The following is a 13,738-nucleotide window of genomic DNA, read 5'->3' on the forward strand; positions in this document are numbered from 1 at the left end:
AGTATATATGACTATGTATGAAATTCCAGGTAGGATTAATTCTGTACTCTGTTATACTGAAGTTGTTAGTACATAGCTTTTCCCCCCTGAATAAAATCTGTGAGAGTTATATGGCTTTCTTCTGGAAATCGATATTTTGATTATTTTTACCTCTACACACTTTCAAAACTTTAAAAGCATATTAATATCTTGACTTCAATAATTTTGTTACCATATGTGCTGGAAATGACTGTGCTTGGTTTGAATATGTTTTAAAAAGTACAGCTATGTGACTTGCATTGAATTTATGAGAATTCTGGCAGCTAAACTGCTAAGCACTTATTTGAGAAGAAGTAATGATTAATTACAGGTGTATTGTAGAAACATCAGTTCCTATAGCAGATGATGAACATTATTTCATTTGATATCAGAAAAATTAAGATGAGCAGTGCATTACATAGTTTAACATGTTAGGAAAAAAAATCCTACTTTACAAGCACTTGCTTACTCCAAAACTTCACAGCATTCTATCACATATTGCCCAGTTAACCAACTACATCCTATTTTCTATTCCAAGCAATCCTGTAGTTATGGTTGATTTCAAACAACCACTTATTGACACTTGTGAAAGCTGCCTAGCAGCACCAGGCACTGGGTGATTCCTCAAAATACTGGCAATCCTGCTGTTCTACAGGAGAGGCACAAATGACAATGATGTTCAGAGAACAGATTATTAATAATCAGCAATACATCACTAAGTAAGGTATGTAGGGTTATTACTTTCTTATAGCTATATCAGTCAAAGATCTAACTGTTCTATGGCTTGTCATGAGGTCTGTTTCTGCACATTTTCAAGAATCGTACTCCAACTTCTAAGCAATTTCTACTTGCCTTTCGAGTATCAGTGTGTTAATAAAAAGACAAAAACACTGTAGCACAATCCTATTACAACTATTATAATGAACCAGAATTTGTGCTTTTGATGTTGAGCCTTTGAACTTTTTTGCTTTGAAATTTAGTTATAAAACACACAAGTCTACCACAGAGAACACAGCTTATCTAGAGGGAACAATACCAAAAGGGATTTTTGGAAGGGAAATAAAGACTATGCAAGATGGTAAATATTTTCCCTTGTCTCTTAATATTTTACCAAAACCACCAAGTCCTATGAGTACAGGACTAAACTGATGTAATTATTTTAAGCTAAAAACAAATAAAACAATGATATTAATCTTTAAGGGAAAACTTAATACAATCCATCTCATACCTTGTTATGTGTCTGAGTTTGTCCAACCAGGATAAGAATATTTGATGAGATAATCGACAGGCAGAAATTGATTAGAATTATGGACCTCTCAGATCTGATGTACCTGTTAAAAAAAGAAAAAAAAAAGAGAGGGGTACAAATTTTATAATACAAGTTTTGATTTAGTTCTTGCATTAAATATTGCAGATACTCTGAGAGGTGTTCCCTTACATATGCTCAGAAAGAGTATCAGAGAGTTATAACAATACAAACATGAAAACTACAATGTTTTGATAGATATTGCACAATTTCCTCTTAGCATCTTGATGTATTTTAAAAATAATTGACCAATGATTCTTTTGAAAACTGCTGGCAACATGGTTCTAACCATACTGACAATAATGGGCTTACATGCATTCATGTCAGGAACTTATGCTGTCTGCTTGTCCCTGGGAATATCCACAGCTGGCACAGACCACTCATAATTACTAACTTCAGCAAAAATATGGTGATTTATATAAACAGAAGACTTGATCCACGATGCATAAATAAGATGCAGGTTGGCTGATGATACTATGGCAGTGAATTTTGAAACATGATATTGGGACAAGGATAACATTAATCTTGATGTTCCAATAGTACTGTAATATACTCATAAGACTGAATGCCAAAAAATATCCAAATGTGTACAGAAAGATTAAATTATAGCAGTGAACATCACAGTCACCCTTGCAAACTTATCATATTCATTTTACAAATATGTTTAAGATGAAAAAGTCAAAAAGTCTTATCACATATTTGATTTCAGGATGCAAGCGTTCTCATTTTTCTGTATACAGCTTTCTATATGGTACAGGACAAAAAGAGAATGATTATGGTTACAACTGAAGTGCCTTTCTGACCTGATTTTTAGAGCTGTTAACAGTAAATGCTGACTACTAAAAAAATGAAACTTAAGGGTGGCCAGTTCCTCTGAAGACCACGCCACATCTTTATATATGCTATGACTACTACTATACGCTTCTCACTGGAGTTCAGTTAATATTGCTGTCTCCTCCTGGGATATACACCCATAGCTGACTCTGAAGAAGTAATAAAAAAGGCCGTTGAACCCACAAGAAATGCTGAGCTTTGGTCATGAAATTAATTATAGTCCTTCTTGCTTGCATATCAAGAGATGTAGCATTGTGTTTTTCCAGTTAGACAGAACAACCCAAATACCACAATCCACATTCTTCCTTAAAATATAGCAACATTCTGGTTCCATGTATTTGCCAACAAATACAAGAAGTCCTGTGTGCCTTTGCTCACACAGAGAGCCCACTGATACTTTCTAACTTGTTAACTACTGATTCACCTGGGCCAATTCCCAACACTGAGTGCCCATGGGTTACAAAGGACCTTAGTGTTTGAGTAAATACAGTGCAACAGGAGCTCACAGCATTGACTTAAGCCATAACACATAACATTTTATCTCCACTTAGAAATTCACAGAATCATAGCATCATAGAATTGCCTGGGTTGGAAGAGAACTTAAAATCACCCAGCTACAGCCCCCTGCCATGGGCAGGGACACATTCCACTGGACTAGGTTGCTCAAACCCCCATCCAAACTGGCTTTCAACACTTCCAGGGATGGGGCATCCACAACTTCTGTGGACAACCTGTTCCAGTGCCTCACTACCATCACAGTAAAGAATTTCTTCCTTGTATCTAATTTAAATAATGGAGTAGACCAGTTACACTGAGCATGACAGTATTTCTATCCAAGTGCTAAATATACTGGGGAGTGCAAAAATAACACTATAATTCTTTAGATGGGAATTATATCCTGAAATACTCTCATTCTTAGTTTTGACAGACAAGAACTGATAATTTTTATAGTCTTTTATGATAACTTATGTAACTGGATATTCTTAATACATATATATATATTTCTAATCCTGAGTCTCTGTGGTACATAAGAGTGATAGAGAAATGGGTGTAAAATTATCAAGCTGCTTCTAAAAGTAAAATTCTATTGGTTGGTTTTAGATTACTCTAGAATTTATTGTTTCATCCCCTTGTTTCTTATTACTGTCATAAGACTCTATTTTACTTTAATTATTGAAAAAAGCGAAATGAAAATCCATGTTCACTTTTTACAAACATTTATTACTTTGCATCACTTTTTATTTTATTTTTCTGCACTAAGACATTATACTATTTCTCATTACTTCTCAGATTAATTTAGTCCATAAGCATTTATTGCACTTTTAAGTCAATATAGTATTTTAATATTGCATACTCAGGACAGAAAGAAAATCTATCACTGGGATGTACCATCACACTATTTAGGACTATTTAATTTTATGGTCTTTATTCAAACTTATAACTGATGTGAACAAACTCAAAATCATCTGACTGAATCTCCCTAAATGTGCCACTGCAATATTATTTTATTTACAAGTTTTGTTTAAAAATGTAAATGGGAGAAAAGCAGCTAAAGGTATAGGCCAGAAGCCTCACACGAAATATATCATATATAATAATGCTAGATTTAGCACTATGAATACCCCACCAAAAGAGGAATACCATTCCCACTGAAGTGGGGAAAGAGAAGAGTGGGTTCTACCATCATTAGCAGGCCAAACCAGTAAAACTGATCAATCTCATGAAAAAATGCATCAAAGCATGCACTACATTTTCCTCACTTTCCAAACAATAAATGTGGGCTCTAATGCTCTTTTTAAACTGCAATTCAAATAAATATAACAATGTATTTACATTTAGCTTTCTCAACCCATTACATACCTCCATAATGCTGCATAGACAACTGCTAGAGTGATCAAGGCCAAGCAGGAAAGACCACTGCCTACTATTAAGGTCACTGAGGGTGTACCAGATGATTCCATGATCTGTAAGTTACAACAGGCAACCATGAAGAAAAAATATCCTCAGCACTTAACCCAACAAGTCAAATTAAAAAAAAAAAGCTAAACGAGCAAAATTAAAAGCAGACAAACTATTGCAGATGGTTTCAGTAATATTAGTTATGAAGAAGAAATCAGCTTAATTCCAAAACTGATCTCTACATAACTCTGAGATCTGCTTAATACATTCCTCAGAGGCCTCTGAGCTTTAAAATGCCTTGTAATACCTGCATGATACTTTGACAAATAAACTAGTAATACTACAGTGTAACAGGAGACTATGATGTTAGCACAAGTTTAAATGACTCTCCAGTTAACATCAATTAAAAGATATACTTCTCTTCAGAAGTAGCAATATTTATAATTGTGCATAATTGTGCAAACATACAGCTTGGTTTCACTCTAATATATTGAAGACCATCCAATAATTTGTCCCATAATTTGTTTCATGCTTGTTGCAGAATAACCAAACTTTCTGACTTTTAATAACTTTGACTTCAATCCACTGTTCTCACATGCTTAATTTCCCTGGGCCTAGAAGGAATGGCAAGATATCTATGGCAACAGTATCATAAGCCTTCATTAAAAAAAGCTTCAAATACAGAATTATTTCATTTTTACTCTGTGTGTTAATAAAAAATGAAAATAAATTAATGACCTTGAAAATAAACTAGCTTTCCCTGCTCTAAGGCAAGCTATTATCCTCAGGTATCAGATCAGTTTTTTCCTCTCTATATATATGTGCTCATATTCTGAAATAGACATGGGTCTTACTAATAAATATGGAAAAAAATTTAGATCTAAAAGTTCTAAAGGACATCATGCCTGGTTTACTTAAATGCTTTTTAAGCTTCAGGGACGTATTGTAAATTACATTTATCAAGATATCTTTTGCCACCCAAATAGAATACAAGACAGATGTACTTTTAGGCCAGATCTCAGGCAGAAAGTAGTATTTTATTTCAACCACTTTTTTTCCAAATGGATTTACTTTGCTATTAAAAAGAGTCCATTTGTATGTTTCCAAAACCAGGAAAATGAAATCATGCTTTAGCAAGGTAACTTCACAAATATTTGCTCTTCAGCTATTTTTACATTCAATAATATTGGGAGTGTCTGCTCATACACTTAATGTCCCCTCTTTCTCGTGAAAACTTGATTATTTTTCTTACATCATATCAACAGACTACCTAGAAAATCTGTGCTGAAAATGTCCAATGCAGATCTGCAATCTGTTTAACTACAGTATCTAGGGTTTTCCTACCAAGAGCAGTAATAGAGACCTTTACGTTCCCTTAATCGTTCAATACAAAAGTTTTCTACACATTTGCACCACAATTACAAGGCTTTCTCTAAAAAAATTATAGAGTTCGAGAGCATGCAAATTTCACTAGGATTTAGTTGTATCACAGAATCTGGAATTCATTTATCTGAGACACTGAAGACACCAGGAGACTAACATTTGACTACCTGCAATATTAAACAATTCCTCAATGCAACGTCTGCAATATACCTGAGAGGAAAGCTGGACCAGCTCCCCCCTCCCCCCGCAGTCCCCCCCGCATTCCCTTTTCCATTAAAACTGGATTTTTTCCCCCCCCTCTCTTTGTTACTTACTATTTCTCTAGGTTGCTGAGCCAAAATGGCGAAGGTAGAGAGACGATCACATAAGCATTTCGTATGGGATGCATCGGTAAGCACAGTTTTACATCCCTGGGTGGACCAGGTTCCCAAAGAGTCGTTCCTGCAAAGGAGAGAGAGAGGAGGGGGTGGGGGAAACGGGGGTAATTACGCCTGTCGGCCGGTTCCGTGAGGAGACAAAGCAGCGGGACGCTGCGCTGCCAGCCACCTCCGAGCCTCACCAGAGCACTGCGAAAAACTCATCGGGGGAAGAGGGGGAGGCTTTGTTTCTCTCTCTCTCTCTCCCTCTCTCCCTCTTTTTTTTTTTTTTTTTTTTTTTCTCCTTTTCCTACCGGCTCTGTTTCTGGCCTTTTGTGAGAAATGTGATGTTCTGTAGTTGCGGTGTCTTTTTTGGTCCCTTTCTTTCTCCACTCCCCGCCCCCCCCTTTCGTGTGTGTGGCTAGGTTAAAAGCATGTGGTTCTCAAACGTCTGCCTGGGTTATGCCAGTTGGACCGGGAGATGCCGGATCTTCTGTTCTGACTGCTATTTTTGCTGAGGATTTGGGATTTTTTTTTTTGGTTGTTGTTTTTAGCTAGCAGCCTTAGAAATTTCACCCTGGAAACGGCAGCATCAGATGCCTCCAACTCTTGCCTTAGCTCCAGTAGAGGGGTGGATTTCAATACAGCAGCACACATCACCAAAGAGACACACGAGTTCGCCCTCCAGACATCACTCAGCCAACTCGCCTTTCCCCGGCTCCCTCCCCCTTCTCGAGTCTTTTTCTTGGGGTGGCAGCACCAAGCTAACCCCAAGCCAAAGCAGTCGTTTAGGTGGCACCTTTCACCAACCACCCCTAAACAAAACATGATGATTAACACAGCCCCCGAATTCAATTAGACATTCAATATGCTAATGTGAGGTCTGAAACCCACCCCAGCAGAACAATAAAAATGGTATCAACCCACGTTTTCTTTGTGCAAGCAAGGAGAAGGAGAGGGAGAGACAGAAAATCATCTCTCCTCCTTCCTGAACTGCAGTGGGGAGGGGGATATATTTTCTACAGGAAAAAGGGGTTGGTTTCAACTGAAGCAAACATATTATCGTTACATGTGTTATATTTAGAGAACAACTGGGTTTCTTTCATCTTTTTTCCCCTTCTTTCATGTTCAAGGAGCAACTGCAGTGACTCTGCTGCCAGCAACAGCATGTGTGCTGTCAATTCCTGTCCATTTCACCTCAGGTCACTAAATGACTCAAAAAAAAAAAGAAAAATGAAGGTCGAAGAAAGCAGGAGGGGGAATAAAAATTTCCAGTCCCCGTGACCACCCTTGTTTCACCTCTTCTGCCTTGACAACACACCTCTGTAAGTCATTCTATATGCCAGGGCCCTCATGCAAAGGCAATTTGTTATCCCAAAGCCTGCTCTCAGAGTGCAGTTCACCCCAGGCCATCTCAGCATTTTGTGCCACTAGTTTTTGAACACACCAGATGTAACCCTTATACACTATTGTCTTCGAAACAGAATCCTGTAATAAACAAAACAAGCAGTGACTGAGGGAAACAATTCAGAGAAAATCACCAATTCTTCAAGCCACTAAAGCAGTTTATTAGCTTTCCCTTGCAAATTGTGTTTTTCAGAGAGCCACAGCCTAAATCAACATCCACTTTTGAAAAATAGAGTTACATATTTTAAACTCAAAAACATTATCTTCTGGATATCTTAAACAATTTATTTTATTAGCTTTCTTGTCTCTTCTCTTATTGCGGCACACAGTTAAGGCCAAATGAAATGCATTTATCTTTTCTGATTAAATACTAAGGATTGATAGCTTAAGAGAAATTGACATATTTAAAAACAAAAGGGTGGTATTATTCATCCTGAGAATAAGATTTAATAAACTGAATTCACCCTATGCTGAAAAGCATTGGATGCACAATACATCCAGTTAGCACTAAATCCTTGCAGGCAGTGTCCAGTGCACAAAAGTTAAAGAAGTTCAAATTATAAAAGCACAGACACCAGTTTAGTTTAAAACAAAGCATCTGTTAAAATTATAATTATATTTAAAGCACTATAAATCATGGGCAGACCAGCAGATTTACACTGGTTCATTCAGTTCTTCAACTCACTTGCACAAATAGAAATTTCCAGTCATAGAGTAACTGAACCACAATTCAATACATATTTTGCAAAAATTTTTCAATACTACTGAAAATTTTGTAGAATTTCCAAAAGCAGTCTGAAATTAACAAAGCAGTCTAATTGGATTCCAAAATAAGACATCATGTCAGGAGCCAAGTCAGTCTAATATGGACACTTTTTGCATTTTATTGTTCATGTTTTTCAGTGATACACTTCAATTTCTTGCTTAAGAGTATTATGTTTTTATATGTTGCAGATCAAAATTCATTAAATAAGTTCCTTTTCTCTCTTTTCATCAGTGCAGTTAAAAAGAAAAAAAAAGCCTCATTAATAATTATATTTTTAGTCTGTTGAAATTACAGCTAATAGAAGCTGCACAGAATGTTACACTAAGTCCATGAAAGAGACTGAGCAATGAGAAGGACCAGAAGAAAAGCATAACTGCAATTTGTTGCATGAGGCTTATGCCAGCAGAACAGCAAAAGCATGATTACTAATTCTCTCAAGAGATGCTGGTAATTTTGACTTGTTGACATAAAGTAACAATTTGGTTTTAGGTATAAGTAAATAAAGAATGGAAATACGGAATAAAAATGGATATATTGCATTTAGTACATCTCAATGCAACACATTTTATGAAGCACTCCATCTATGATCTGTCCCTCTTGTAATGCAACTTTTCTGGTCTAACCAGAATCTATCTCACACTTAGAAGCTTCATTCCTTTTCAGTGTGATTTTCTTTGACTATGTGTCTAACATTTAGGGTTATCATATGAATATGTAAAAGGGCACCTATTATTCCTGTGGATCTTTCTTGTTATTCAGAAAGCTATAAAGGAGTGACAGGTACTATTAACACATGTCCTATTTATATCTAGGGAAATTATTGAATTGAAAATATCTAGCAAATATAGATGTAGGTTCATGCCCACTATTGGCAATTTTTGTACTCCTCTACTGAGTTACAGATGATTTAATCAACCTGGCAGCAGTCCCATGATAGAAGCAAAGGAATTCCCAAGAAGCATAGATTCACCATTGCAGATCTTGTGTCATCCTGCAGTTGAGGCAGCGGAAAAAAGCAGAGGAATCAGGGAAATAGGGGGAAAAATTCTAAATAGGATGTAATTTGAGCTTAAGGATTTATGGCTAATACGGCATATGGACCAAGAACACCCTCAGCTCCAACACTTATCTGGAAGTGTGCCCTTCTCCAAGGAATCTTGCAGCTAGTGGAATATGGGAGTGTCTTTTCAGTACCTTTTCAGAGTTTAAGGTGAGCTTCCTAGTTCTATGCAACAAAAACAACGGCCAAATGATAATACAGAAAATTATTTTAGAGGTGTATTATACGGAAGGGAAAAAAAAGTGAGTTCTACTCACATAATGTATTACGCAACATTGCATAACTATGCTCAGTACTGAAAAACACCGATATTACTATCTCAGATATCAAAAGGGAAATGTTGTTTTAAGACAGGACCATCTTTCTAAAACAAAAATTTCATTGACGACACAATTGCTTATCTGACAATGACAATCAGGCCACATTTTATATTCTAGAAACTGTTTTCTTTATTTTGTAGTATTTGTCTTGGTCTCATGACATGGTTATTAACAACTTACTATTTTTTTATATAATTAATAATATACATATTTTACTAATTGTATTGGTTTGTTTACTTTAACTTCCTGATATATAAAAAATCAGTTTTGACTTTGTTATCAGACACTCTCACTTAATAAGAGACTTTGTTATCTCACTCTCACTTCACCTCATATCATACGCTGTCTGTTTTATTAGTGTATTATTTTGAAGAAATATTTTTCAAATGAAAAATTTTAACTTTTTTTTATGGAGATTCTGTGAGACAAAGGAGTTAACAACACCTAAGCAAACACTTTTCCCCAGACTAAAAACTAGTGATCCAAGTACTTGCCTGGGTTTTGATAATCATAAGCAAAGAGTCAACATCTTGCTATACATCTGTGAGAGTCTGTCCGAAATCCTGCATTTTTCTGCCTCACGATTGCCAAAAAGACCACCGAAAAAACTGTTGAGCCAGTGCAGGGTGGAGAAGTTATGTGCCTCTTAGCTACCTGTCTCCATAGGTAGTTACCTGTCGACTTCATGGGACATTCTGCCCCCTGATTCCAAACAATGGATCTGGACTCCCCGCCTCTCGGCCTGGCTGGCTTTGGACTGTGCAAATGGCCCCTTTCCAACAAGGAGACTTCCCCCGGCCTGCCTGTAACCATCGTGACAAATAAACAGAGATGCGGGCTTCTTCATCGACGGATCAAGACAAGAAGACCCTGTACCACCAGACCCCCTTGTACCTTCTTCTAAAGACTGGGACTGAACTGCCAAACTCGCCCCCCCCCCCCCACTTCGGGGGGGGAACTGAAGCGCGAGCACTGAAGCATGAAAAAAATGGTTCCTGCTAGTTATCTGGACTCTGTGTATCTGTACCCCGAGTTCTGTGCTCTTCACCCCTTTTCGTGATTTCGGTTGTGAAATTGATTCCCTTCCCCCAACGAAAGACAGTATAATTAGGGTCCCAGAACAGCCGTCCCCTTGAGATCTCCCCAAGACCTGGTACCCTGTTGGACTTCTGACGGCTGGACCGTGAGAAGCAAGACCACGGTTTTGGTAGCTATAACCCATATCCCTTTTCCTTCCTCCCTCCTTTCCTTGTCTTTTCCTCTTCTCTCCGGTTCCCCCCTTTCACCAACGCCATTCTGCTGTGATTTTCAATAAAACTGTATCTGATTTGTTGCCATAAATCCTCTGTGCCTTTTTGGTTATTTTTGCACCTAAAAATCAACCCCGCCATCTGTACCCACCCTGGGTCGGATCGGGACAACATCTACGATAGTAGTCTACTCTAGTAATTTCTTTACTAATTGGTAACTGGTTAAATTAGGATAAGAAAGCTTTTTGTTATATTACTTAGCAGCAAGAAGCTGTTATTTAGGTATTTAATTACAGCTTTGTAGAAAGTAAACTACATAGAATTAAAGAAATTATAATATTACTTCTGCTGAGATTATTTTAATTCTTCTTAATTCTTGTGTGTGTATATTTCTATAATTTTATTTTTCTGTTCACCTAGATGCTGTTTTCCCTTTGGGACAAAGTTTGGTATTTCAACTTCATTCTCAGTAAAGAATGATATATAATGATAAGAAGCACATGGAAAATGCAAACATCAGAATTTTTTAGCCAGCAAAAGGCAAGAAAAAAGCTTGTGGCCCTTATGAATAGCAGGTTATAAATATCACTATGCCTGTTCAGATGTTCTAGCTGGCATATTAGTGAAGATGAACTCCTTCCCACACCTGCTTGCTTCTTTACACCTGGATCTAAAATCCCAGGGAAGTCATAGAGAAGGCTCAATGGCAGGAGTTGCCTTTCACTTGTGCATGTTCATACACCTGAGACATGACCTAACTCCTAGCATGCACAATTTCTTCTGTGATCAGTCCTATTCCTACCAGCACTATATGGCAACATCTGGTTTATTGCCACAGTCTTTCCTAAAGTAAAAAAGTAATATAAGGGAAAAAGATAAAAAAATAAGACAAAGAATATGTTGATATGAACATATTTTCCCTAATAATGTCACCCATAAAACTGCATTTTTAAAAAGTATGGTTTATCCTGAAATTGTTAATATGATTAATATTAAGTCATTATGACTTAGGGCTTTCTTTCCCCTCACAGAACTAAAAAAAAACCAAAACACCAAAAACCATGAAATTGTGGAAATGAATAAAAATAAAACTGAAAAAACCAACTGCCTTAAGACTACATGTCTAAAATACTGCAAAAGTCCCAAAAAGGATGTCTGCATTTGTGTGGTGCCAGAAAAACTGGGAGATGAATATCTTGCAATTGGATGTCCAACCCGAATACTATAGGGAGTTCATTTTCCCAAAGACTAAGGCCACTTTTCCAATTCAGACACTGAATTGTTTAATTTTCCTCAAAGACATACTTGTGAACATCTTTTTTGTCAAAGAAAACAGAAATCTTTGAAAATTTAATTTTCTCGCTGCTCTTTATATTAAAAGTAAATCCTATATAAATAATTGTTTTGTAAAACAAACATGCATCTGGGCTGAAAACCAAGTTTTATTTTAATATGATTTAAACTAGAGATATTAAACTGTAAAAAGTAGGATTTGTAACAGAGACACTGTAGTTATAAGCATATATTGTTAGATTAATTTCCTAATAATGTACAACTTAAAGAAAGTTCCATGGGAAGGATCAAAAATTGCCTTGGTTATCTGTTTGGCTGCAATAAATAAATGATTCATCAAAACGAGAATTATGGAAGTGAGTATTAATGCTTGTGGTAATATCTTATTAATTCCTATATTTCCCTGTCCATACAGTTTAGGGTGTGATCTAGCACACAGTATGTTTGAAGTGTGCTGTAATCAATAGTTGCCCTTCTAATAGCGTACTGTAAGTGTATCAATGCGTAAAATGAAAAGAAATTTTAAATAAATTAAATGACAAAACCAGGATGAAACAAATACTAGAAGTTTCCTGCCTCCTACTGCAAAGTTCTTGATTAGTGGTCCTCTGTACTACTGCTACTACACAGATTTATCATTATTTGAGTTATGGGATTCATTCATGTTTTTGAACAATATTGGATAAATGACAGTCCTTCAGCTCTATTTCTGCGTCCTAACAAGCCTAGTGGATTGCATTTGAACAAGACCATTTCCCCCTCTTCTCAAAATTATAGAGAAAATCTCCTAAGAAGATGAGTATTGGTGCATCAAAAATTTGGAAGGAAACCAATCACTTTCCGCAGCTTTATCTCTGCCTGACTCTGCAGATGGTCTCACAGAAAGTACAATTGAAGTACTGTGTACACACTGCCCAAGGATGTTGGTGTCTATTTAGAATTTTTGAGAACTATGTCTTCTTTCCTCATGAAACCCCAGAATGACTGGTGCAGACAAGAGGCCCTACTTCCCTCCCAGGTTATCTTGTCTCTTCCTATCTTGTCCAGGAAATCGTGTTGAGTTCTTAGAAACTATGTGAAGCAGAGTTCTAATCAAACTAAAACAGACGTATTGTGTCAAATTGACAAACCATACTATTTGTGAATCTGTGTTCATGAAAGTTCCTATTAACCTTCATGATCAGACTTAGTGTTTTACAAGTAAACCACATTATTTGTGAATCTGTGCTCCTGGAAGTTTGTATTGACCTGGACCAGATTTATAGTGCTGAACTAGTAAACCACAAAATTGATGAATCTGCAATTGAGAATGATACCCACAGTACTGGTACATCTGAGATCTCACTGAATTCAATCAGACTTAGAGAACAGAATTGGTGATAATCAGAAATTAAGCCTAGCTGCACTGAGCCCCTTTGATCTCTGAGGACTACCTGGAAAGTAAAAGGGTTTATTTTCCTCCCAGTTTCTACACTCTTAATGCAACACACTCCTTACAAAATCAGTAAAATCTTTCACGTTCTTTTGTTTAGCCTACAGATATGTATATAGCTTTATGGTGAACTAAGGAAAAATTGTCATGTGGTGCTTTCCAATTGATCAACCTAAAAAATCTTTCATACTGTACTATTATTCACATGGACTCCTAGCAAAAAGGAACCTTGTAAATTGTCTATGGCCAGAGGCTGGGAAAGGTTAGGGGCTCAGAAGTTTATCTTGGAAATCAAGAATGTCAAAACTTGGTATCTATTTTTAATGTTTCTTCCAAAAGACAAGCAATAAAGCACAGTATCATTAGTTCAAGTTTCAAGGCCAGCATGACCAGCAGGAGAGGAACAAGGTGTGA

At 36.7% G+C, this 13,738-nt stretch overlaps 1 protein-coding gene across 3 annotated transcripts in view; it reads right to left on the minus strand.

Annotated features, from left to right (window-relative positions):
• The window catches only part of ADGRB3 (adhesion G protein-coupled receptor B3), a 442,842-nt gene that overhangs the window by 91,381 nt on the left and 337,723 nt on the right, over positions 1-13,738 (minus strand). For all 3 annotated transcript variants that reach the window (XM_031057612.1, XM_014307289.2, XM_031057611.1), the window contains exons 17-19: positions 5,755-5,881; positions 4,019-4,122; positions 1,247-1,349 (exon numbers count right to left, since the gene is read on the minus strand). In XM_031057612.1, the coding sequence (XP_030913472.1) occupies positions 1,247-1,349; positions 4,019-4,122; positions 5,755-5,881 (334 nt within the window). The remainder of the gene's footprint in view (positions 1-1,246; positions 1,350-4,018; positions 4,123-5,754; positions 5,882-13,738) is intronic.

This window comes from Geospiza fortis, unplaced genomic scaffold (assembly GCF_000277835.1).
Source record: "Geospiza fortis unplaced genomic scaffold, GeoFor_1.0 scaffold264, whole genome shotgun sequence".
NCBI lineage: Eukaryota > Metazoa > Chordata > Aves > Passeriformes > Thraupidae > Geospiza > Geospiza fortis.